This window comes from Somniosus microcephalus, chromosome 19 (genome assembly GCF_052327205.1).
Source record: "Somniosus microcephalus isolate GS21.2 chromosome 19, FLI_Smic_1.0, whole genome shotgun sequence".
NCBI lineage: Eukaryota > Metazoa > Chordata > Chondrichthyes > Squaliformes > Somniosidae > Somniosus > Somniosus microcephalus.
In genome coordinates, this window is record NC_141005.1 from 4,880,050 (window position 1) to 4,907,666 (window position 27,617).

Sequence of the window (27,617 nt, forward strand, 5' to 3'; positions counted from 1 at the left end):
GATTAAGTGATTGGACAAGAAGGTGGCAGATGGACTATAATGTGGGGAAGTGTGAAATTATCCACTTTGGTAGGAAGAAGGGAAAACCAGAATATTTTTTTAAAAGGTGAGAGACTAGTAATTGTTGGTATGCAGAGGGATTTGGGGGTCCCTGTAGACGAATCACCGAAAGTTAACATGCGGGTACAGCAAGCAATTAGGAAAGCAAATGGTATGTTAGCCTTTATTGCAAAGGAATTGGAGTATAAGAGTAATTATATAGGGCTTTGGTGAGACTACATCTCTAAGATGACAATCTCATCTCAAACACCCAGGCTCTTCTCCCTCTCTGCAGCCTTGATCATGCAACCTTGCTTGGTATGTTTGGCGTTGCCCCTTCCATCTGAATTACTAGATTTATCTGTGTTATTTATCTAGATTAAATAACATCTGCCAGCTTTGGGTTTCCCCATCATCTTTCCATCTGCTTTTAATCTATTTTTCTCATTTAAGGTCTGCACAACCACACAAATCTTTGTACCATCTGCACACTTGTGGACAGTACCCCTGATGTCTTCATCCAGATTGTTGATAACGATGGTGAAGAACAATGGCACTAACACAGATCCCTCCAGAACTCCACTAGTGACCATTCCCATACAGAATCACAACCTACTGTCTATGAGACTGCAACCAATTCCTTATCCAACCAGAATCTGCCTGCTAACCCCACAGGACTGGACCATATTTAATAGCCTATTGTCTGGCACCTTGTTGAAGGCTTTTTGAAAATCAAGATACACAATGTTGACTGGATTACCTGCATCCATGAATGTAGTGACTTCCTCAAAGGATTCACCCAGGTTGGTGAAACAGGATCTTCCCAGAAGCCATTTTGAGATTTTCTAATGACCTTTTCTGTCCAGATGGTCATATAATGGATCTATAGTGATCCCTTCTAGGAACTCTGTCTATAATCCAAGTTAAAATAATGGGCCTGTAATTTCCCGTAATAAGCCTCTCTCCAGCTCATGGGAACAATCCCAGACACCAGCGAGCTGTTAAATATATGAGCAGAGGTCTTAAAAAAATTATGAAAGGTTTTGATAGAGTAGATACAGAATGTTTCCACTTGTGGGGAAGAGCGTAACTAGAGGCCATCAATATAAGATAGTCACCAAGAAATCAAATGGGGAATTCAGAAGAAACTTCTTTACCCAGAGCCCAGAGAGTGGTGAGAATATGGAACTCGCTGCCACAGGGAGTGGTTGAGGCAAATAGTATAGATGGATTTAAAGGGAGGCTAGATAAGCATATGAGGGAGAAGGGAATAGAGGGTTATGCTGCTAGAGTTAGATGAGGAAAGACAGGAGGAGGCTCGAGTGGAGCATAAACGCTGGCATGGACTGGTTGAGCCGAATGGCCTGTTTCTGTGCCGTATATCCTATGTAAAAACAAAAATCTATCAATCTCAGATTTAAAATTAACAATTGATCTAGCATCAGTTGCCATTTGCGGAAGAGAGTTCCAAACTTCTACCACCTTTTGTGTGTAGAAGTGTTTCATAATTTCACTCCTGAAAGGTCTGGCTCTAATTTTTAGACTATGTCCCCTAGCCCTAGACTCCCCAACCAGCGGAAACAGTTTCTCTCTATCTACCCTATCTGTTCCCTTTAATATTTTGAAAACTTTGATCAGATCACCCCTTAACCTTCTAAATTCTAGGGAATACAACCCTAACTTATGTCATTTATCCTCGTAATGTAACCCTTAGAGTCCGGGTATCATTCTGGTAAACCTACGCTGCACTCCCTCCAAGGCCAATATATCCTTCCTAAGGTGTGGGGCCCAGAACTGCTCCCAGTGCTCCAGGTGTGGTCTAACCAGGGCTTTGTACAGCTGCAGCATAACCTCTACCCCCTTGTACTCTAGTCCTCTAGATATAAAGGCCAGTATTCCATTAGCCTTTTTGATTATTTTCTGTACCTGTTCATGACATTTTAATGATCGATGTACCTGGACCCCCCGAGTCTCTTTGGACCTCCACTGTTTTTAGCTTTTCACCATTTAGAAAGTACCCTGTTCCATCATTTTTAGGTCCAAAGTGGATGACCTCACATTTGCTGACATTTCCTTGCGAGCTCCGTGCGTACCAGGCAGCTCAGTGTTCTTGCTGCTTGGTGCTCTCGGCTCGTCAAGAAAAAAGCATTTCACTGACTAGATTTCACTTCTTGTATTTAGTTATGTGATAAATAAAATTGAAAAAATTGAAATCCATTTGCCAGTTTTGCCCATTCACTTAATCAATCATTATCCCTTTGTGATTTTATGCTTTCATCTACACTGCCTACAATGCCGCCTATCTTTGTGTCATCGGCAAATTAAGATATTGTGGTGTACCGATCACAGAACGGACACAATCCGCTTTCCGGTCCGTAGACTATAAATCAGGCGTCGTGCCTTTAAGAAGGATCACACCTTTAAGAAACTCGACCTGCAACATAGTTAAGCCCAGAGCGGGGGAGGAGCAGTCGAAGCTGTGCACTGATGAAAGACAGTTGTACTTTGTGGAGTCTCTGACTCCATTTTGTGTTCAGCATGCAGCCTCAACAATTAAACCTTTTCTGTTGGACCTCTCCGAGTTCAGTATTTTTTTGCTAGGAGTACGTAGACTCCTACATTGGTGACCCCGACGCGCAGGACGACTCCTAAGCGTAACCATGGCTGACACAAATGCAGTTTCTGTGAAGCTGCCGGAGTTCTGGGAGAACCTGGCCACCGCCTGGTTCCTTCAAGCCAAATCGCAATTCTGACTCCGCGGCATCACCGCCGACGCAACGATGTACGACTACCTCCTCGCCTCCCTGGGCAGCTCCACAATCACGAAAGTCTGGACAACACTACAAAACCCCCCGGAGGAAGGCAAGTACGCAAATCTCAAGGCCGCGCTCATTAAAAAATTCACAGCCTCCCAATTCGTGCGCAACTGCCACCTCCTCGACCTCCCGGGCCTCGGTGACTCCACACCATCAGACTTGCTCTCACACATGCTTGCTCTGACCGACGACAAACCGCCCGGCTCCCTCTTCCGCACGCTCTTTATCCGCCAACTACCTCCCAGCATCCGCCCGGCGATCGTGGCGTCCAGCCTCACGGACCTCGAGGCCCTGGCCGATAAGCTCCTGTCCGCCAGCTCCAACCACGCCGTCACCCCCGACCTGGCCTCCGCAGCGTCGGTGCGCGCTCCACCCTCTATCGCGCGGCCACACAGCTCGGCCACGAGGCCCCCCAAGCCCTCCGACCCAGGGCTACTGCTACTTCCATACCCGACTCGGCGCACGGGCACACCGCTGCAGCCATCCCTGCACGTTTCCAACCGCCCCCACACCGGCCTACACGATGGCCGTGGGGCAAGCAGGCGCGCTGCTGTACGTTACGGACAGCGCCTCCGGACGCCGTTTCCTATGCAACACGGGCGCGCAGCGCAGCATCATCCCCGCGTCCGCCCTCGAGATCCAGCGAGACGGCCGCGGCCCTGCGCTGGCTGCCGCCAACAGAACCGACATCCGGACGTACGGCACCCGCACCGTCACCATCGACCTCGCAAGCCGCCGCTACCACTGGGAGTTTATCACCGCCAAGGTGCTCTCCCCGCTCCTCGGTGCGGATTTCCTGTGCGCCCACGGCCTGTTGGTCGACATGCCTCGGCGCCACCTCGTGGACATGAACACCATGTCACCTGTCCCGGGCGCCATGGCCCCCCACCCCAACCCGCCGAAATGGCGTGGCAGTGCCGCGCCCGCTCAACGGACGACTACTCGGCACTCCTGGCTGAGTTCCCAGCCCTCACCAACCCGACCTTCTCCGCGAAGGTTGCTAAGCACGGGGTAGAACACTTCATCCCCACCACAGGCCCACCGGTGTATGCCCACGCCCGCAGGCTGGACCCGGCCAAGCTGGAGATCGCGCGGGCTGAGTTCACCACAATGGAACAGCTCGGCAACATCCGCCGCTCCAACAGCCCCTGGGCCTCCCCACTCCACATCGTCACCAAACCCGACGGGGGATGGCGCCCCTGCGGGGACTACCGGCGCCTAAACGACGCCACCACGCCGGATCGGTACCCCATACCGCACATTCAAGATTTCTCGGCTAGACTGGCCGGCCGCTCAGTCTTCTCCAAAGTCGACCTGGTGCGCGGTTACCATCAGGTGCCAGTCCACCCCACGGACGTTCCCAAGATGGCCATAATCACCCCTTTTGGGCTATTCGAGTTCCTCCGAATGCCCTTTGGCCTCAAAAACACGGCCCAGGCCTTCCAGCGGCTCATGGACTCGGTCCTCCGGGACCTGAAGTTCCTCTTTGTCTACCTGGATGACATCCTGGTAGCTAGTTCCTCCAAGCAGGAACACATCGAGCACCTCTGCACCCTGTTCCAGCGGCTCAGTGAGCACGGGCTCATCATCAGCCCAGCCAAGTGCCAATTCGGCCTCAGCAGGATCGAATTCCTCGGCCACCACATCACGCAGGATGGAGCCATTCACCTGCCCGCCAAGGTGCAAGCCGTCCAGCAGTTCCCCCGGCCTACCACCATCAAAGGCCTCCAGGAGTTCTTGGGGATGATCAACTTTTACAACCGCTTCATTCCCGGAGCGGCCTCCCTCATGCGGCCCCTATACGAAGCCCTCCGGGGTAAGAAAGACAGAATGGCGATCGAGTGGTCGGCGGACATGTTGACCGCTTTCGACTCGACCAAAAAGGCGCTCGCCGACGCCACCATACTCGCTCACCCACAGCCCAACGCCAGGGTGGCCCTCACCACGGACGCCTCCGACCACGCGGTCGGCGCCGTGTACGAACAGTGGGTTGACGGGGCCTGGCAACCGCTGGCCTTTTTCAGCCGCCAACTGCGCCCCCCGGAGGCCAAATACAGCGCCTTTGACCGCGAGCACCTCGCACTGTACCTGGCAGTCCGCCATTTTAGATTTCTTCTGGAGGGCCGCCCCTTCACCACGTTTGTCGACCACAAGCCCTTGACATTCGCGATGGCGAAATCTGCGGACCCGTGGTCAGCCAGGCAACAACGCCAGCTCGCCGCGGTGTCCAAATTCACCACGGACATCCGGCATGTCTCCGGTCGAGACAGCGTGGTGGCCGACTGCCTATCCCGCCACGGCGCCCACCTGGCAGTGGACTATGCTCAACTGGCAGTGGAGCAACGCACCGACCCCAATCTGCTCTCCACGCCCACTACCCTCCCAGGGCTGCGACTGACTGACGTCGCCTGCGGCCCGTCCGCCGTCACAGTCAAATGCGACACCTCCTTGGCGCAACCCCGCCCCGTAGTCCCGGTGTCCTGGCGAAAACGGGTGTTCAACATTGTCCACGGCCTCTCTCACCCCGGCACCCGCGCGTCCGTTAGACTGGTGGCCAACCGATTTGTCTGGCGCGGCCTGCGCAAAGATGTGTGCGTCTGGTCCAGATCCTGCATAGCTTGCCAGCGTGCCAAAATCCACCAGCACGTCAAAGCCCCACTCGAGGAGTTCACCGTGCCAGAAAGAAGGTTCGACCACGTCCACATCGACCTCGTCGGCCCCCTGCCGCCATCACAAGGTCACACGCACCTGCTGACAATCGTGGACCGTACCACCCGCTGGCCCGAGGCCATTCCACTGACGTCCACCACCACCGCCGACATCGCGAGGGCGTTCATCGGTACCTGGGTCGCTCGGTTCAGCGTCCACTCTGACATGACGTCGGATGGAGGCCCACAGTTCACCTCTGATCTGTGGGCCGCCATCGCCCGAAACCTCGGGGTGGCCGTTCACCGCACCACAGCTTGCCACCCCCAAGCCAACGGACTGTGCGAGCGTTTCCACAGGTCCATGAAGGCGTGCCTCCGCGCCAGCCTCGAGGACGAGGCTTGGATCGACCGCCTCCCGTGGGTGCTACTCGGCCTACGCTCTGCGGTCAAGGAAGACCTGCAAGCCTCGGCAGCGGAACTCGTGTACGGCCAGCCGCTGCGCGTACCCGGAGAGTTCCTGCCCACCGCCACGACCCCCTGGTCGGCTGACCAGCAACGCCGCACTTTCGCCAACCGAGCACAACAGTTCGCTCCGCTACCCACCGGCCGGCACGGCGAGCCAGCAACCCGCGTACCACCTAGCCTGCACATGGCCAAATTTGTTTTCGTGCGCCATGACGCCCACCGAGGACCTCTACGGCCCCCATACGACGGACCCTACAAGGTACTCCAGACGGGGAACAAGTTCTTCCTCCTCGAAGTGGGCGGCAGAACTGACAAGGTGTCGGTCGACCGGCTCAAGCTGGCGCACCTAGAGCCCGACGAACCCGTTCAAGTGGGCCAACCCCCACCGCGGGGCAGACCGCCTAAGAGCCCGACGCGTCCGACCGCCCCGCTCCCGACACCAACCACCAAGAGCCGTTCCGGCCGTGCCATCAAGCCGCCACGCCGGTTCGTACACTCCCTACTAGCGGATTCTGGGGGGAGCTGTGTGGCGTACCGATCACAGAATGGACACAATCCGCTTTCCAGTCCGTAGACTATAAATCAGGTGTCATGCCTTTAAGAAGGATCACACCTTTAAGAAACTCGATCTGCAACATAGTTAAGCCCAGAGCGGGGGAGGAGCAGTCGAAGCTGTGCACTGATGAAAGACAGTTGTACTTTGTGGAGTCTCTGACTCCATTTTGTGTTCGGCATGCAGCCTCAACAATTAAACCTTTTCTGTTGGACCTCTCCGAGTTCAGTATTTTTTTGCTAGGAGTACGTAGACTCCTACAATATGTGGCTTTCTATGCCATTATCTAAGTCGTTAATAAATATTGTGAATAGTTGAGGCCCCAACACACATCGCTGCAGGACACCACTCGTCACATCCTGCCATTTAGAGCACCTGCCCATATATCAGCATCAACTATGACAGTTTCAACTTCAGCATCAACCCTACAGTGTATAATTAATATACAAGTTCTGCATCTCCAATTGGCGGAAGCACCATGTGATGGGCTATGGAGCATGTCCAAGCTATGCTCAGAAGGATGGTGGCAGTGAATGGACATGTTTTATTTGTCCTTGGGATGTGGACAGTGCTGACGAGGCAAAAGGTGGTCGTGCACCTTCTCCTTGCACCTGGTGGTAATGGTGTTATTTAGGGAATTCCAGGATATTGACGTAGCGAAGATGAAGGAACGCTGGTCAGGATGGTATGAGACTTGGATGCAAATTTGGAAATTATAGTTTTTCCCACGACATTGCTAAGCTTGTGCTTCACGGTGGTAGAGGTCACGGGGGAGAGTTGGTGTTGAAGTAACTTTGAGTTGCTGCAGTGCATCTCACAGATCATACATAGAGTAGCCACAGTGTGCTGGTTGTTGCAGAGTCACAAATCTCTGTCCTGCTCTTGTAGCCTCAATGTTGATAGGGCTGGTCCAGTTCAAGCTGGTCATTGATGACCCTCAAGATAGTGGTGCCATTGAAGGTCAAGGGCAGATAACTGGGCTTTCTCTTGTTTATGATGAGTTGTGCTGCTCGCCATGTCGTGTAATGGGTTCTTGGTATCTTGTGTCAACCTAGTGACGGCTTGAACCCTCATTTATCTAATGACCAATTAGTGATTATTCTGCTTGGAGAGGGGAGGAGGATGTGACTCCAAAATGATGTACTTGGCGATGAAAGAGTGCTGTTGGACATATATCGTCATTCCTTCATTGTCGTTGGATCAAAATCCTGGAACTCATTACCTAACAGCATTGTGGGTGTACCTTCACCACATGGACTGCAGCGGTTCAAGAAGGTCCACCACCATCGTCTCAGGGTAACTAGGGATGGCTAATAAATGCTGGTCTTGCTAGCCACGCCCACATCCCGAGAATGCATTGAAATAAAAATTAACCAGCCAACCTTGCTCATCAATGGGACCTGGTGCGATTGGCCTGCTACCAAAGCAGGGTTTTTTTTTGTCTTACAATACCCCTGTGTAGCACCTTGGGACGTTTTACTATGTTAAAGGCACTATATAAATACAAATTGTTGTTGTTGTTCTTCCTACTCCGCTCCAGCTAGCCCCGCAAGCCAGTGGATAGGCTGGTCCTAGCAAGACAAGCAGTGGAAAGTTTATATAAACTTCAACAGTGCCCTTGTGCACACTTGCTTTGACTCTTGCTAACCTGTACCTAAAGCAGTGGAGTTGGTTGGTGGTGTGTGTGCACCATATTGGGTCGATAGAAACTCTACCTGTTGGATTTGGAGATTCCACACACACATTTTGTAATATTGACTGAATTGAGCTTAAGTGCTTGCTTGTAGTTTTTGAAAGAACATTCCATTAACAAGAGCATTTTATTTAAAGAAAATTGGATGTTCCTTGTAGCAGAACTTGGCTCTGATAGATGTGATGCAGTTCCAGATATGACACTTAAGTGCACACATATTAAATCAAACACTGAAGTATTACCAGTAATGCACTCAGAGTTACTCATAGTAATATTGTAGGTCGCTGGTTTAGAAATTAATAAATCATTATTCACATGGAAAACACTGGGATCAGTGTGGACATCAGTCACCTTTCCCTAATACAAAAGCAAAATACTGCAGATGCTGGAAATCTGAAATTAAAAACAGAAAATGCTGGAAACACTTAGCAGATCAGGCAGCATGTATGGAGAGAGAAACAGAGTTGACGTTTCAGGTTGATGACCTTTTATCAGAACTGGAAATAGTTAGAGATGGAACAGATTTTAAGCAAGTGGTCGGGGGGGGGGGGGGGGCGGAGGGAGGGGAGGAAAGAACAAAAAGGAAGGCCTATGATCGGGTGGAAGGCAGGAGTGATTGAATGACAAGGGATGATGGTGCAAGGCAAAAGGAGATAGTGATGGGACAAGTAAAAAGAAACAAAAGATGACTCTAGAAGAGGTGTAAATGGGAATGGCAGAATCCTCACCAGCTGCCATGTGAAAAAAATAGGGGCCGAGGTCATGGTCTGAAATTGTTGAACTCGATGTTGAGTCCAGAAGACTGTAAAGTGCCAAATCGAAAGATGAGGCGCTGTTCCTCGAGCTTACATTGAGCTTCGTTGGAACAGTGCAAGAGGCCGAGGACGGAGAGGTCAGAGTGGGAGTGGAGCGGAGAATTAAGGTGACAGGCGACCGGAAGCTCGAGGTCACGCTTACGGACTGAACGGAGGTGTCCTGCAAAGTCAACTTTCCCTAGTTCATTCCTGAATTGATTGACCAAACAGAAATGTTAGCAGTGTTTCTAGATCGCCTTGCAGTATAGCAGTCATTCAGCACAAGTGTACTTAACCATGGATTTCACTTCCCTCCGCAGCATGTTATTCAGTGACCAGGCACTTGGTCACTTTCATTGTTTTATTTCTGAAAGGGCGGTGGAAGAGATACACTAATAACTTACAAAAGGGAATTGGATAAATACTTGAAAGGAAAAAATTTGCAGGGCTATAGGGAAAGGGCGGGAGAAGCGGGACTAACTGGATAGCACTTTTAAAGAGCCGGCACAGGAACAATGGGCTGAATGGCCTCCTTCTGTGCTGTATCATTCTATAATTCTAAGTTCTTCAGCCAGAAACTGTTGAAAAATCTTGTATAATAAAGATTGTTAAAAAATGATCCTAGGAATGCCTGTATTTTTTTAAAAATTCTTACCCGAGACATTAATTGCCAAATCCGAGTCAGAACCTGCATAACATTTTTTGGCTGTGTGTCTTGTTCATACAAGTCAGTGAGCAAGTGGTGCAGTCGTTTTCTCCAAACAAGTGAGAAGAACTTGCAGAAAACATTCCATCGTGCGCTTTGTGACTTTCTTTGCTGCCCCTTCCAATGTTCTGACAATTCTGTGAATAATGTTCCCTTGTAAATTGATAATGAAAGGTTTAGGGATAAAATACTTCCAAAACCACATGTTTATTGCTACATTTTTAATCGGTATAATTCCAAGACAACATTTTAAGTCCTGTGAGAAATGGTGAACCTTTATTGGGGCATTTTCTGCATGTTGAGGCTGCTTCCAGTTGTGATTGAATGTGTACACAAGTTTAATAGGTTTTTCTGAAGGTAATTCTTGATTCTCTGGTGCTTGTTTACCAGTCTCTCAACCTAAACTTTGGGGTATTTACATCTTTCACCTTTCTGATCTTAAATAGTTCTGTTTTTATTATTCATTCTCGGGATGTGGGCATCTCGGGCAAGGTTGTCATTTATTGCCCATCCCTAGTTGCCTTGATAGTGCAGGACCACTTCAGAGGGCAGTTAAGAGTCAACCATAAGGTGAGGGACTGGAGTCACATATAGACCAGACGGGGTAAGGACGGCAGGTTTCCTTCCCTAAAGGATATGAGTGAACCAGTTGGGTTTTTACAACAATCAGCCAGCTCTTTTGTTCCTCGGGTTGTGCCTCAGCTCTGTTTCTAACCGTTAGGTGGTGCGCGAGCAAAGTGTGTTCTGAGGCTACGTTCGAATCCCCCCTTTCAGCGCAAGTTCCTTTCCTCTCTGGCACCCTTCCACATGGTCAGGACCTTGCTGTTATGGAAGATTGCAGCATTACTTGCTCACCGGTGCCCATGTTTCAGTATTGTTCTGCACCCGAAGCCATTGGCTACTTGCATTAACCAACCAGAAACTGTTTCCACACAGATGACATTGTGCCTTTAAGTGTCAGCTGTGGCTCAGTGGGTAGCACACTCTCTCACCTCTGAGTCAGAAGGTTGTGGGTTCAAGTCCCACTCCAGGGACTTGAGCACATAAAGCTAGGCTGACACTCCCATATTTATCCCTCAACCAACATCACTAAAACAGATTATCTGGTCATTATCACATTGCTGTTTGTGGGAGCTTGCTGTGCGCAAATTGGCTGCTGCGCTTCCTACGTTACAACAGTGACTCCACTTCAAAAATACTTCATTGGCTGTAAAGCACTTTGAGAAGTCCGGCGGTCTAGAAAGGCGCTATATAACTGCCTTCCTTTCATTTTTTAAATTTTGGGGAAATACTAAGTTTTGATTGAACTGTTTTAGTAAAAGCATTTTATTGTAATCTTTTGTTTGTGCAGCGAGTCTGTGAGAGGTGTTATATGCAGCCTAAAGAGCCACTGTTGGTTGTCAGCTTTTCCATTCTTCAGTTTTGTTGCTGTGAAATCAAGTCATTCTGTCAGTATTAAACCAATGACATGTTGTAGCATACATCACCCACACAGTGCAGAATACATCAACAAGCCCTATGATGCAGCTTCCCTGATGGTTTACTGGATTTATACAGTAAGTAGCTAAGCCATACTGATGAGAGGGTCTCTGATTTAATCCCTGGTCTGTATGGAGTTAGTGGATTTTAGCCCAGGCAGCTGTAGGTGTTACAATTATCCTCAGTGTTTGTGCGTATGTGTGGGGAAGCTGCTCCTGATTGCTCTCTGCTGAGGGCTGCTGGACGTACATGTGTGCAAGTTGAGCAAGGATAGGATCAGGTTTGATTGTGAGGCACCTCGCGACCCAATAGCTCACCAACACTGGCTGTCAAAGTTTGCACATTGAGTAATGGCTGTAGGGTGAGGTACTGTAGGGCGTCAGCCATCTCGACCTTCCACTCTGGAACTCTCTCCCTCAATCCCTCCAGTTTACAATCACTCCCTACCTCTTCAAAAGCCTTTCTCTTTGACCATGTATTTTTCAGTTAGCTCCTTTAACTAATGTCCAATTACTGCTTTCTCCTCTGTCAAACCCTGCAGGACATTTGTTAACGAGCTTTATAAAAGCAAATTGTGGGAGTAGTTTCTGGGAGAATCTATTCAAGACAGTACTAAATAAACCTAGTTGTGAGAAAGATGTGAAAATATAATTTATCATTCACACTACCTCATTTTGTTGTTATCATTACATTTAGCATTTCTGTGTACTGTCAGGAAAATGCTCAACATTAAACGGAATCATTGCCTATTGTTGGAAGTGATGTCAAGTGCTCACTGAAATCCATGCTGGGTGTGCAATTGTGCTCGGTCAGGTGGCCTGTGTTTTCGTGGTTTGAAGGGGCTTTCTGGTTTGCAGTGCAGTACCTGGGAGTGATGGGTATCAGCCTGGGTTCGTTTTACCTGCTGGAATTCTGATTTCAACTGTGCTGTTTCAGGTTGTTGCTGTCAGAGACCGTGTATATTGCTGATGGTGGAACAGAATGACATAGAATTGTACATAGAAGCAGGCCATTCGGCCCAACTGGTCTATGCTGGTGTTTATGCTCCACACGGGCCTCCTCTCACCCCTCTTCATCTCACCCTATCATATTCTTCTAGTCCTTTCTTCCTCATGTAGCTATCTAGCTTTCCCTTAAATGCATCTATGCTATTTGCCTCAACTACTCCTTGTGGTAGTGAGTATCTTATATTTTTGACCCTAGTTTTGGTCTTTGGTCTCCCCCACATATCTTCTCTATGTTTACCCTATCGAAGTGCGACTTCTTCCTACTGATGCGCTATCAATTACTCATAAAAGACTGAGAGTTAGAAGAGTAACTAAAGGCTTTTATTAACAAAAGAATGGAGGTCTGCCTCGAGTGGTCGACCGGTCCAGAAATACAAAGGGCTGGGGAGCAGTCACCTTTATACTAGGACTTGTGGGAGGAGTCAGCCGAGGCATGTCCAGGCATGTACACAATGGAATGCAAACAGTATACAAACAGTGGTTTACCACATTCACCCCTTGTTTAAAATTGAGTCCGGCGGGGTGAAGTGTATTAAAAGTTAGTGTATTGGAGTCTCTCCGGAGGTCTTGTCTGCCGCTGTGATCGGCGTGGCGACGGCAGGGGTAGTGAAGCTTCCGGCATCAAGTCCCGCGTAGGCTGTGGCGCTGGCGTGTCGTCCTCGTAGATGTTGAGCGGGTCGCGGGACCCAGGCCTGCCGTCTGCTGGGGCTGGATATCGGATCGTGGGGGGGGGGTGGTAGTGGGTTACTGCAGCCCCCGAGGGTGCAAGGTCTCTTATGGAGACTGTGTCCTCCCGCCCGTCCGGGTACGCAATGTAAGCGTACTGGGGGTTGGCGTGGAGGAGGTCGACCCTCTCGACCAGGGGGTCCGTTTTATGGGTCCTTACGTGTCTTCTCAGTAGGACCGGCCCTGGGGACGTCAGCCATGGCGGTAGCGATGTCCCCGATGTGGACTTCCTTGGGAAGACAAACATTTTCTCATGAGGGGTGGCGTTAGTGGCAGTGCAAAGCAGTGACCGAATAGAGTGGAGCGCATCGGGTAGCACATCCTGCCAGCGGGAGGTTGGAAGGCCCCTAGACTTTAAGGCTAGCAGGGCGGCCTTCCAAACTGTCGCATTTTCTCTTTCCACCTGTCCGTTCCCCCGGGGGTTGTAACTAGTGGTCCTGCTTGTGGCAATACCCCTAGTTAGCAGGTACTGACGGAGTTCGTCGCTCATAAACGATGAGCCCCGGTCGCTATGGATATAGCTGGGGAAACCGAACAGGGTGAAAAGGTCATTTAGGCATTTAATGACCGTGGCACTGGTCATGTCCGGGCAGGGGATGGCGAACGGGAAACGGGAGTACTCATCAATAATATTGAGGAAGTACACGTTGCGGTCGGAGGAGGGGAGAGGCCCTTTAAAATCGACGCTCAGGCGCTCGAAGGGGCGAGTGGCTTTTATCAGGTGAGCCCTGTCTGGTTTATAAAAGTGCGGTTTGCACTCAGCGCAGACTTGGCAGTTCCTGGTCATGGTCCTGACCTCCTCAATGGAGTAAGGTAGGTTGCGGGCCTTGACGAAGTGGAAGAACCTGGTGACCCCCGGGTGGCAGAGGTCATTGTGGAGGGCCCGCAGTCTATCGATCTGCGCGCTGGCGCAGGTGCCACGCGATAGAGCATCCGGGGGTTCGTTGAGCTTCCCGGGCCGGTACAAGATCTCGTAATTGTAGGTGGAAAGTTCGATTCTCCACCTCAAGATCTTGTCATTTTTGATTTTGCCCCTCTGCTTGTTGTTAAACATGAAAGCGACTGAACGCTGGTCAGTGAGCAGGGTAAATCGTTTTCCGGCCAGGTAGTGCCTCCAATGACGCACAGCCTCCACAATAGCCTGGGCCTCCTTCTCAACAGCGGAGTGTCTGGTCTCCGGGCCCTGGAGGGTTCGTGAAAAGAAGGCCACGGGTCTCCCCGCCTGATTGAGGGTAGCGGCCAGGGCAAAGTCGGACGCGTCGCTTTCCACCTGGAAGGGGATGGATTCGTCCACTGCGTGCATGGTGGCTTTGGCGATGTCCTCCTTGATACGGTGGAAGGCTAAGCGGGCCTCTGCCGTCAAGGGAAAAGAGGTGGACTTGATCAGCGGACGGGCCTTGTCCGCATAGTAGGGGACCCACTGGGCGTAATAGGAGAAAACCCCTAGGCACCTCTTCAGGGCCTTGAGGCAGTGGGGCAGTGGGAGTTCCATAAGGGGACGCATCCGGTCGGGGTCGGGACCGATGACTCCGTGTTCCACAACACAGCCAAGGATGGCGAGGCGGTTTGTGCGGAATATGCACTTCTCCTTGTTATATGTCAGGTTCAGGAGTTGGGCGGTGCGGAGGAATTTTTCGAGGTTTGCGTCATGGTCCTGCAAGTCACGGCCGCAGATGGTCACATTGTCCAGGTATGGGAAAGTGGCCTGCAACGCATTTTGATCTACCATCCGGTCCATCTCCCTTTGGAAGACGGAGACCCCGTTGGTGACGCCAAAGGGAACTCTAAGGAAGTGATAGAGGCGGCCGTTTGCCTCAAAGGCAGTATACTGGCGGTCCTCAGGGCAGATAGGGAGTTGGTGGTACGCTGATTTCAGGTCAATGGTCGAGAAGACGCGGTACTGCGCGATCTGATTGACCATATCAGCTATGCGGGGGAGTGGGTAAGCGTCCAGTAGGGTGTAGCGATTTATTGTCTGGCTGTAGTCGATGACCAGGCGCTGCTTCTCGCCGGTCTTAACGACCACAACCTGGGCTCGCCAGGGGCTGGTGCTGCCCTCAATAATCCCTTCCTTCAGGAGCCGCTCCACTTCGGTTTTAATGAAAACCCTGTCCCCGGCGCTGTATCGCCTGCTCTTTGTGGCGATGGGCTTACAGTCGGGGGTGAGGTTAGCAAACAGTGGGGGGGGGGGGTGACTCGGAGTGTGGAGAAGTTGCACCTGGTGCGCGGCGGGCAATTTGGAAGCTGCTGGCTGCGGACTGTGAGTGGGGGGAGGGGTCCACCGTACGCCATCGTAACACTTTTAAGGTGGCACTGAAAATCTAACCCCAGTAGAACGGCAGCGCAGAGGTCGGGCAGGACCAGAAGTTTAAAATTATCGTACACAGTCCCGTCTACTATGAGTGTCACCACGCAGTAGCCGCCAATGTCCGCTGACTGGGACTCGGAGGCCATAGAAATCCGCTGGTGCGCAGGCAGGACTGGGAGAGAGCAACGCCGCACCGTGTCAGGGTGGATGAAGCTCTCCGTGCTCCCAGAGTCAAAAAGGCAGATTGTATCGTGACCATTTACCTTAATGTCCATTGTGGAACTGGCCAGTTGGTGCGGTCTCGCTTGGTCCAGTGTAACGGATGCCAGCGTAGGGGTCGGTGTGTCGCTGCGGGTATCAGATGAGGCGGTGTCGGGGGCCTGCTGCGTCCCGGCTGTCGTCCAAGATGGCGGCGTCCATGATCCCCATGTGGCTGGAGGCGTCCAAAATGGCTGCTGTACCGGTGATTCGCACATGGCCGAGGAGGCCCAAGATGGCGGCCCGCATGGCCCACACGCGGCGCTGCTGGGGTTCGGGGTGGCTTTGGCCCTGCAGACGCTAGTGTAGTGTCCCTTCTTCCCGCAGCCCGAGCAGATCGCGTTTTTCGCCGGGCAGCGCGCTCTGGGGTGTTTTGCCTGGCCACAGAAGTAGCATTTCTGGCCTTGGGGCACTGCTGTCTGGCCTTGGGACACTGCTGCGGTAGTTGGGCCGTTGCTGGGGTGTGGCTGGGGAGGCACGGCGCTATGAGGCGGTCCTACCGTGTCCCAGGCTGTCGTTCCCCGCGGCGTCCACGGTGCAGAGGAGTAGGCATCCATGCCCTGGTAGGCTGCATCCAATGATAGTGCGAGTTCAGAGGCCTTGTTGAGGTTGAGGTCACTCTGCTCCAACAGTCGCTGTCGGGTGTAATTGGATCTGTGGCCCGCTACAAAAGCGTCCCGGATAAGTTCCTCTGTGTACACAGCGGCCTTTACATCCTTACACCCACAGGCCCGGCCAAGCACGGACAGTGCCTGAAGATATTCCACGGTCGATTCCCCAGGTTGTTGCTTACGACTCCCCAGAAGGTGCCTGGCGTACACTTCGTTCACTGGGCGCGTGTACTGGTCCTTGAGGAGCTTGATAGCATCCGCGTACGAGGTCGCGTCTTGGATGACCGAGTACACTCGGTGGTTCACTTTGGAGGTCAGGACATCCAGTTTGTCCTCTTCCGATTTGATTGCTTCGGAGGCGGTCAGGAATTTTTCGAAACACTTAAGCCAGTGAGTAAACTTGGTGGATGAGTCCGCCTCCCGATGACCTAAGTCCAGGCATGCTGGTGTGAGGATCTTTTCCATTATAAAAATTTTGTTAATAAAATTGATGCGCTATCAATTACTCATAAAAGACTGAGAGTTAGAAGAGTAACTAAAGGCTTTTATTAACAAAAGAATGGAGGTCTGCCTCGAGTGGTCGACCGGTCCAGAAATACAAAGGGCTGGGGAGCAGTCACCTTTATACTAGGACTTGTGGGAGGAGTCAGCCGAGGCATGTCCAGGCATGTACACAATGGAATGCAAACAGTATACAAACAGTGGTTTACCACACCTACCTCTGGTGATCGATGAAGTAGCCTCCACTTGACACGGTGTGACTCAGATGTGGAAGTGTGGGGAGCTGGGCTCAAACCTGTGTCCATCTAAACTCGAGGGGTGCATCAGTGACGCTTTGCCAGCCAGAGGTACAATGTTTGTCAAATTACTGGATTAAAATGACCATTTTTAAGAGGAGTTGCTGAATGTAAACCTCTCTGCTTGTAATGCAGAGGGACGGAGCAGTACACAATTCTAATAGGTGCCTTTGATTTTCTAGGTTCAGTGGTGAATACACAGGTGAATGATACACTGAGTTGCTGGAGTTACAGATTTACATAATGAATGCATTCTAAGACTGGGAGAGTCGTTTCCCAGATCTTCCTGCCCCACTCCTGAACGTTTTGTTTTGAAGGAAGCTGTAACAAACTGTCAGCACTAATGCCGGTGGCTGTGGGAGGGTGGGACCCATGTGTGGGCCGGTGGCTGTGGGAGGGTGGGACCCATGTGTGGGCCGGTGGCTGTGGGAGGGTGGGACCCATGTGTGGGCCGGTGGCTGTGGGAGGGTGGGACCCATGTGTGGGCCGGTGGCTGTGGGAGGGTGGGACCCATGTGTGGGCCGGTGGCTGTGGGAGGGTGGGACCCATGTGTGGACCGGTGGCTGTGGGAGGGTGGGACCCATGTGTGGGCCGGTGGCTGTGGGAGGGTGGGACCCATGTGTGGGCCGGTGGCTGTGGGAGGGTGGGACCCATGTGTGGGCCGGTGGCTGTGGGAGGGTGGGACCCATGTGTGGGCAGGATCGTTGACATCAGATTCCTCTGTCTCTGCCACGTCACTGCAGAGAAATAGTGAGCCTAGGCTAAGCTTATCCCCACAGGATGCGAGGCATCTCTGGGTGTTGTTAGGAGCCTCTTGGTGGCTGGTTTCAGTGTGGTGTTCGTGCAGGCCAGAGAACACATTGCTCATCTTACCCCCTGGCTGGTGTGACAACATCCAATTGTGGAAAGTCAGCAAAATCAGTTTGCACAGATGCAGTGTTACCCCCCTGACTAAACACAGTGCAGCTCTGAAGATCAGGTTGTACCTGTGCTGAGCTGCCATATCCCTCCATCACTGTGACTTCCCTGTGCTCGGGAGTTTCACTGTTCATGAATTGTACAGAAAGCTTGATTTTCTGCAGGTAGCACAGAAAAATTGATATCCTTAATAGTGGCTGTCAGCTATTTGTAATAGATTTTGTAGTCCATGAATCACCACCATCCCCTGAGCTTTGATATCCTTGCCAGAACTAAAACAACTGAGAGCAGATTGTAGGCTGTGTAATTTTTGTGCAGTGAGAAAAATGGAGGCAGCTCTCGCTCTCCGAGCTTCACAATGGGAGATAGGAGAGTCTCCAATCAGTGCCATCCTGCTCATCAGGATTTTAGCTAAGAGGTGCTTTGATCTTGCACTGTATTGTATACTCGGTACGTCGAACCCAAACAGTGTGCGTTTAGCTTCTCATTAATATTCTGTGGGACCATCTTCATGTTATTGCACCTTTGAACACAAGTGATTGACAACACTCTCTCGAAAGAATTGAACAACACAAAACCTATAGTTCTCTGTAGTTGTTGCAACTGGAAAGATTATCCATGCTCTTTGGGGATGTTTACAACTCACATAATATCTGATCCCAAAAATCTGTCTATCTAAGAATGAAATGGCTCTGCTAGTTCAGCCAAGGTGCTGTTACACTCCTAGAGACTATTTCTGAAAATCATAGCATCGTACAGCACAGAAAGTAGGCTTATGAGAAGGGTATGTTTCCAATTCTCTCATTAAGGAAGGCGCTGAATACTTATGTTGTTTTGCTTCAGTGTACTGTTTTACTTGTTAATAAACCTGGACAGTAGTTTTAGCCTTCCCAGTGTAGGGCCTGTAGGCCAGCTTGCCCTGGCAATCCAGCATACACAACCCAAGCAACTCGGTTTTATTTGGGCTTGTATTTTTTCTGCGCTGGTTTGTCCTGGTTGATTTCACGGGCCCGGAGTTTGGGAAGGGCTGTTCTGAATACTGCTGCTTCGTTGGTGGGTAATCCTAAATCGGGACCCTGAGATCTGCACGCTCTGCAGTTTGGGATACATGCAACTTGAGCAGAATATTGATTTGAACTCTGCACGTGGCCTGCAAGGTTCCAAGGTACGGACCTAAGGGCCATGAAAACCTTCATTTTCTTTAGCTGCCTGAAGGGACAGGAACATTAGGTTATTGCAGTTTGGGATTAACGTTAGACCTGAGCTACACTAACCCAAATGTGGCAGAGAATAAAGACAGAGAATTCCGTTCGTTGGAGACTTGGCTTGTTTATAGAAACTGAGCCGGCCATTTATGAGGCGAGGTGTGGAGGGGGAGGGAGGAAACTGAATTGTAACATGCAGTCCTCAGAACCTCAGCATTGCATTATTGAATTTGCATTCACTGTGCATTTGTTTAAAGAAGTTCCAAATTATTCTTTCTTGTTTTATTTGTTCACTTGATGCCTTTATGATAGCCTGAGATTTGCTCTGAGGGCTCATGTCGAAGGGGGAAATGTTGCTAAGCGCTATATTTTACAGGGATGTTCACTTTCCTGTCTGTAATAGTGAATAACAGATGACGATGTATCCATCCTATAACCTATTTGGAAATTGAACAAGTCATAAACCATAAAAGCAACGCTCAAGGGATTTATAAAATGTCAGTGGAACCCCTCCAGTATGTACCAGCCTTCAATCCCATCCCAGTCATGTTTTATTCATTTTATTAAAATGCATGTGATTTTTAAAACCAGAGAGCTCAGAAATTCGCTGTTTTCCTATTCATTATCACATTAATTACAGCTGACATCTTATAATGTGCAGCTTCATGTCATATGACCTGGAAGTTATAATACACAATGACATTGTACTGTACTGTGGGACTGAGGCAGAATCATGCACTCAGTGCTAAGCTGAGACAGATGCCGTGTGCCTGAGGTTATATAAGCAGGACAATAACACAGTACGTGAGGTTTATTGTAAGACTTGGCCGCCACCCACCACCCCAACCAACTTCCAGAAACAGGACGAGGCCATTCAGCCCCTCAAAGTTGCTCCACCATTCAAACCCAGCGTGGCTGATCCGTGCCTCAACTTTATTTACCCGCCTTTGCTCCATATCCCCTGATTCCCTTACCCAACAAGAATCTATTGATCTCAGTCTTGAAAGCTCCAATTGGCCCCCTGCATCCACAGCCTTTTGGGGGAGCGCATTCCAGATTTCCACCACCCTTTGCATTAAAAAATGCTTCATGATTTCGCTGCATGGCCTGGCTCTAATTTTAAGATGATGCCCCTCTTGTTCAGCATTCCCAGCGGATTTAGTGCTTATTCTGGTAAACTGTTCTAGAGGGCAACGACTCTCTGTGAAAACAAATACTTCCCGGCAGCAAACCTCCCTCTTTGCCTAAGGACTTTGTATCCATGCCCTCTAGTCTACAGAGAGCCAGCATGGACTTGATGGGCTGAATGGCCTCCTTCTGTGCCGTTATGACTGACTCTTACCATCCATATCCATACCGGGGCTAAAAGGGTTTGATTATGAGGACAGGTTGCTTAGACTAGGCTTGTATTGCCTTGAATATAGAAGATTAAGGGGTGATCTAAAGGATTTGATGGGAAGATAGAGAGAAACTATTTCCTCTGGTGGGGGGAGTCCAGAACAAGGGGGCATAAAGAACTAGGCCGTTCAGGGGTGATGTCAGGAAGCACTTCTTCACACAAAGGGTAGTGGAAATCTGGAAAACACTCCCCCAAAAAGCTGTTGTGACTGGGGGGGTCAATTGAAAATTTAAAATCTGAGCTTGATAGATTTTTGTTGGTAAAGGTATTACAGGTTATGGAACCAAGGCGAGTAGATAGAGTTGAGATACAGATCAGCCATGATCTAATTGAATGGCAGAACAGGCTCGAGGGACTAAATGACCTCCTGTTCCTGTGTTACATCTCAAATAAACCATCCAATTGAATTGATTCTGGTTCCTTCATTTTAAAAACCTCAATCATGTCTCCTGTGTTTCTCTAAATAGTCTCAACCTTGGGAGCCTATCTTGGTAACTAAGAGCCCGAAGACGAGATATCAATCCAGTCGCCCTCCTCTGCTCGTTGTCTAGAACCCTGATATCTTCACCATATGCAGGGACTAAAACTATGCACAAGTCCGTTTGAATCATTTAGTGTGAGTGGTCTTGCTGTGAAAACTAACTGTCGGGAGAGCAGAATTCTAGCCACCTTGCTGATCAGAGTCTCTGCCACTCGCGTCTCCCATCTCGAGCACTGGTCTGAGACAGGTATCTGTAGTAAAACTGCACCCGTAGAGTATTTTAAGTGACAAAACACAGTTTTTATTACAAGTAATTAGATCGAGAACTGGAGGTTCGGTTCTGGGAAGCAAAGTTATGCCAGGCACGAGTACAGCCTGCTTGCTGTTTGTTCTCGACTTCACCAGCTCCTCCTTCACGTGGTAATTGTAGGAGAATGACCATAACTATGGAACATTTGGCGTCTGGTTGCACTGCTTAATCACTGGAAGGAAAACGAAGCAGTCGCTCGCTGTTCTCTCTGAATAGTGTCGTCATCTTGTTCTTGTCCAGAGTCAGGCCTGCCAAGAATTCCGATCTGACTGTGCACACAAGTGTGGCTCACCATCTAGGAAAAGAGTGCATGATAAAACTTACGCCAGCTCTGCCTGGTCATCAAAGCAGACTAGCAGTCATTTCATTTACATTTACTTCACTTTCCAGGTGATTTTGTAAATAAATGGGACTTTTTAAAACAAAAAAATCACTTCTGTTTTTTATCTGATGGCTTGTTGTAGTTTTCAGAGTTTCGTGAGATTCTAAAGCCCATAATTTATTTTATTTTGGAAGTAAAATCTTGGCCCATGTTTTCTGATGAATAGCTAGCTTGAGATCTCGTTCTCTAGAAGCTGAAAATATTTGCAGCCAAATGAACTCGTATTATTGAAATGTCGCTGAAAAAGGGCTTGCAATAGCCTTTGGAAATTTTAGATTTCTCGCATGCGCTGTATGTAGAACAGGTATGTTGTCTGAACTTAATTATTGTAATGGTTTTGAAATGTTGATGCAATCATGGTCAGCTCCAGGAGTTAACCAAGGCGCAGAACCCGTAAAACATCTGTTGACTTTTAATGGTACAGTAACTGGATTAACTCAGCATTTGAGACTTTATGTTTATCTCTTCTTGATTAGGCAACCACAGTGCCTGCCAATCCAATCTATTTTTTTGTTAATAAATGTAGTTTCCTTCACAGACGGCTCAATCTTCACTTCCCATTTTGGACATTCATCACTAAGTGTTTGAACGAGGTGATGGCCACTGCAGAGTGACTCCCTCACCCGCCACAGAATATCCCACTGACTGTGTAAACCCAGGGGTTAAAAGTCTCAAAATATTGCTATTATGTGTATGTAGGAATAAATGCATACTTCCAAACTACTAGAGATCGAGATTGTGGCAAATGAGCAATGAACTGATTACATTCAGACTGTGGCACATCTTCATCTGCACAACTGGCGGTGTCACCAGAAATATCCCGTGCAACAAGATCGCATTTAGGATAAAAATTGACAATTTTATTAACTTTTAATTTTAATTACTTTGAAGCATGGTATGAAGAGGATACATAATGAGAAGCTGCTTGAGATGATCTATATCCAACCATCTGTCTCCCATTCTCCAATTCTCTCTCGCTGCCTCTACGACTTTCATTGCTGTCACGATCTCGGTGATTATCTTGACCTTTTTTTACCCTCTCTCCCTTTGTGTAAGTCTCTCTTTGTCTCTGCTGTGTCTGCCTCTCCCGCAGCTTGTATGTGTCTTTATTCTCTTTCTGTTCGTCTAGCATTCTCTATACCACTTTCACTTTTCTAGGTTTATGTCCCATTTAATTTCCTGTGTTCTGTAACCTTTTTAGTTTCATTTCACCACCAGCGAGACCTAGGGTTCCAAAGCCCTCTGGATTTCGGAAACGATTCTGTGAGGGAGGGGCTGGGGCTGTCTGTAGTTTCGTTGTATAAGGAAGCTGGGTGTGAGGGCTGAGGTTGGGAGGGAGTAGAAGGGTGGAAGCTGAAGCTGGGACAGGGAAGGAATGAGGTGCTGGAGTTGCGGATAGAGCACTAGCCTTGTTATTTATAACGTGTAGTGTGCTGTTTGGGCCAGTTTCGGCTATTTATATATTCCTGTCCGATGTCCATTTTTTAAACATAAAATTGGAAGAATAAGTTATCCTTGTATGTATTATTACTGTCGACTGCCTGCCTTAAAATTACTAAGAATTAATGTAATTATTTTATTCTCGGGATGTGGGTGTCGCTGGCATTGCTGACATTTATTGCCCACTCTTAGTTGCCCTTGAGAAGGTGGTGATACAACTGAGGGGTTTGCTAGGCCACTTCAGAGGGCAGTTAAGAGTGATGTATTGGCCAGACCGGGTAAGGATGGCAGGTTTCCTTAAATGACATTAGTGAACCAGTTAGGTTTTTACAGTTTCATGGTCACTTTACTGATGCCCGCTGATAACGAAATTTTGTTTTTTTTAAACTGAATTCAAATTCTCAAGCCGCCATGGTGGGATTTGAACTTGCGTTGCCTCTGGATTACTAGTCCAGTACCATACCATACCAGTATTGCTGCCTGGGAGTGCGGGAGGTGGGGAATAAAGTCCAGGAACTGGGGTAGCTGGGAGTAATGTATGGCTTGAAAGCAGGAAGCAGCGAGGATAACGCTGGAATGAACGAAGTTGGGAGTTTGTGTTACACGAGTTTTCCTTTTGGTCACCATGAATTATAAAATAAATTGAGAGAACTCACCAAAGCAAGGCAACTTACTCAGAATATGTCAGACATCCAGTTCTAAGCAATCCCCATTAAGATTGCCACTCAGAATGTACTTCTCAGCCTGTTCCAAAACCTCTGTATTTGGGCCATTTCAGTCGGTGAAGCCCAGCTTGCTTGTTCACATTACTGCAATGTAGCCCAAACTTATTCAGAACTGTAGATGTTTACAGCGCTAAAGGAGGGCCTTGACACACCACTTCTGATGGTTCTTCACCAGAGCACTGAAAACTAATCCCACTGCCCTGTCTCCTCTTCTGCATTAAATATTTATTTCTCTGAGCATGTGTTCTTTGCACAGACCCCTGACTTTATCTTGTGCAGTAAGTGAGATTCTGCTGTGTATGATGGTGGCAGCCAGTTAATTGTCCCAGGCTGCAAACAGAGACGGAACATGCTCAGATCCTGAGAAATATCAGTAGAAAGCCCAGGAACCGGGTAGAACTCCAGAGCCAGGATTCAGAAAAAGGGACAGGCCTGTTTGGAGCAAAGTTGTTGCAGAGATTTCAAGAGTAAAGTAGTTGGATTTCTGGCTATGTAGTGATTTTGTTGAGAATTATTTATTATAAATTTAATTTACAGTTAGTCAGCAGCTCATAAAGCAGTAAAAACAAATGTTGCGTGACTTGGTTGGTTTTGGGGTGGTTGTTGATTGGCAGCTTTCCCCAGCTCTTCAGTGAATGAAACTCTTATTGGTTGAAATAATATCCAGTTGACTGAATGCAAAGGATGCTTCACTTAGATAAGGTCAAGTACCATTTTTTGTCCTACGATGCTGTTTGAGAGTTGCGACACTGTGTGCACACACTATGCATGAGGCTTTTAATATAAATAGATTCAATCAGGCTTACCCAGTTTACCTATTTTGACATTTCTGGGTCAATAACTGCTAAAACTAGCAGAGATTCAATCACATTCTGAAAGTTGCATCATGCACAGGCGCACACTTGCCCAGGGAATGGTTGCGCTGTATACAGCCCATTTATTTCTCTCTTTTTCAAGGTTGGTTGGGTGTTAGTCTACCTTGCACAACAGGTTTTCACCGACAGATTAACTAACTGCTCCCATTTTTAAAATCCACCTGAATGACACTAACATTTTCTGTGATTTTAGAGGAAACATCAGGTACTGTATTAACGTTTCAAACTCCAAATCAGTCGATAACGGTAATATGAAGCCAAAAGACGAGTGTTGATAGCATTGTGGATAATATGAGATCCTGCTTAGTTCATGGTAAGTCAGGCCAGTAGGGTAAGCTTAAATTGGGGGCAAAGTCAATTTAAAGCAGGATCAGAAAAGATAACTTTACTGAAAGGGTGATAAATGTGTGGAATATCTACCATGTAATGTAGTGTAGTCCATGACATTAGGGGAATTCAAACTGCAGTTGAATGCTAGACAGAGTGAGTTGGAATATGAAAGAATAAATGACCTGTTCTTGTCTTAGAATTTTCCTTCTAATGCTCCTATGTGTGTGTATAGTCATTATTCCAAAAATGATGAGGAATCTTCTGAGTTTTCTATTGAAATTTTTGTTCAACCTATCCTGCCCATTTATTACTAACACAGCTACATAAAGTACATGTAGTAATTCAATCACCAAGTTTTCTATACTTCTTCTCCATTATTAATGTATTCTAGGAAAGGTAGAAAATATAGTGGGATTCAGAATCCTGGGAAATAGCTTGTAATCTTCTCTTCTTAGGCAGTCCCTCGGAACCGAGGATGACTTGCTTCCACACTAAAAATGAGTTCTCAGGTGACTGATGAGTCCAATGCGGGACCTACAGTCTCTGTCACAGGTGGGGCAGAAGGTGGTTGAAGGGGCGGGTGGGTGGGGTGCTTGGGTTGACGTGCGCTCCTTCCGCTGTTTGCGCTTGGCTTCCACTTGCTCCCGGCGAAGAGACTCGAGGTGTTCGGCGCCTTCCTGGATGCTTCTCCTCCACTTTGTACAGTCTTAGGCCAGGGATTTCCAGGTATAGGTGGGGATGTTGCACTTTTTCAAGGAGACTTTGAGGGTGTCCTTGAAGCGTTTCCTCTGCCCACCTGGGGCTCTCTTGCTGTGTCGGACCTCCGAGTAGAGCGCTTGTTTTGGGAGTCTCCTATCGGGCATGCGGACGATGTGGCCCATCCATCAGAGCTGATCAAGCGTGGTCAAAGCTTCGATGCTGGGGATGTTGGCCTGAGCGAGAACACTGACGTTGGTGCGCCTATCCTGCCAATGGATTTGCAGGATCTTGCGGAGGCAGCGTTGGTGGTACCTCTCCAGTGCTTTGAGGTGCCTGCTGTACACGGTCCATGTCTCTGAAGCATACAGGAGGGCGGATATCACTACTGCTCTGTAGACCATGAGCTTGGTGCCGGGTTTGAGGTCCTGGTCTTCAAACACTCTCTTCCTCAGGTGACCAAAGGCTGCACTGGCACACTGAAAGCGGTGTTGGACTTTGTCATCGACGTCTGCCCTTGTTGACAGTAGGCTCCCAAGGTATGGAAAGTGGTCCACGTTGTCCAAGGCTTCGTCGTGGATTTTGATAATCGGGGAGCAGTACTGTGTGGCGGGGGCAGGTTTGTCTTACGGATGTTTAGTGTAAGGCCCATGCTCTCGTACGCTTCAGTGAAGATGTTGACGATGGTTTGGAGTTCGACCTCCGAGTGTGCGCAGACGCAAGCGTTGTCTGCATACTGTAATTCGACGACAGAGGATGGGATGACCTTGGATCTGGACTAGAGGCGATGGAGGTTGAACAGTTTCCCGTTTGTTCTATAGATTAGCTCCACTCCAGCGGGGAGCTTATTGAGGGTGAGATGGAGCATTGCAGCCAGGAAGATCGAGAAGAGCGTTGGTGCGATGACACAGCCTTGCTTGACCCCGGTTCATACGTGAATTGGGTCTGTGATGGATCCGTTGGTCAGGATCACGGCTTACATGTCGTCGTGAAGCAGGCGGAGGATGGTGATAAACTTTTGAGGGCAGCCGAATTTGAGGAGGACACTCCATAATCCCTCACTGTTGATGGTGTCGAAGGCCTTTGTGAGGTCAAAGGCGGCCATGTACAGCGGTTGGTGCTGTTCCCTGCATTTCTCTTGTAGTTGACGCGCGGTGAAGATCATGTCCATTGTGCCCCTTAGTGGGTGGAATCCGCATTGCGACTCTGGGAGGAGCTCTTCAGCCACTGGGAAAAGGCGATTGAGGAGGATTCTTGCGATGACTTTGTAGAACAGTGAACTTGTGGTGAGTTGTAGGTGGGTTCATATCTCACTACGGCAGTTTGAGAACTTGAATTCAGTTTAAAAACAAAATCTAGAAACAAAAAGCTGGTTTCAGTTAAAGCCCAACTGGTTCACTAATGTCCTTTAGGGAAGGGAACCTGTCGTCCTTACCCGGTCTAGGCCTATATGTGACTCCAGTCCCCACACCAACGTAGTTGACTCTTAACTGCCCTCTGAAGTGGCCGAGCAAGACACTCAGTTGTAGCAATAGAAAGGGGCAATAAATGCCAGCCTTTAAATCCTGAGAGTGGATAATAACAGAAAATCAAAGCTTTCTTGAAGATTTAGTGGATAAATACTTAAAGGAAAAACATTTACAGGCTCTGGGGAAAGAGCTGGGGAGTGGAATTAATTGGATAGCTCTAATAAAGAGCCAGCACAGGCCCGATGGGCCGAAAGGCCTCCTCCTCTCGTGCATCATTCGATGATTCTATGATTTGCACTCTTCTGCCAGTTTATCCATTTGTCTGTGCCAGTTGTTTACCTCGGTGTGGATGGAATTGACAAGTCAGGCGCGGAGCATGCAAGTGGGGAGAATTTACAACTCTCCTATACGGTGAGCTGTATATCCTCTTCATGGTTAACGTTCCCTTTGTGGGGGAGGAGTAGATTTGATAAACAGCATAACGCAA

The 27,617-nt window shown here is 48.9% G+C and overlaps 1 protein-coding gene across 7 annotated transcripts in view; it reads left to right on the top strand.

The window, feature by feature from the left end:
• The window catches only part of pitpnm2 (phosphatidylinositol transfer protein, membrane-associated 2), a 395,812-nt gene that overhangs the window by 135,407 nt on the left and 232,788 nt on the right, over positions 1-27,617 (top strand). Inside the window, exon 2 of one of the 7 annotated variants that reach the window (XM_086011873.1) lies at positions 493-8,770. The exons of the other annotated variants lie outside the window; for them this stretch is intronic. Within the exon in view, the coding sequence (XP_085867999.1) occupies positions 2,820-6,542 (3,723 nt within the window). The 5' untranslated portion in view covers positions 493-2,819 and the 3' untranslated portion in view covers positions 6,543-8,770. Of the gene's footprint in view, positions 1-492; positions 8,771-27,617 lie in introns of those variants that run through there. 7 annotated transcript variants of the gene reach the window in all.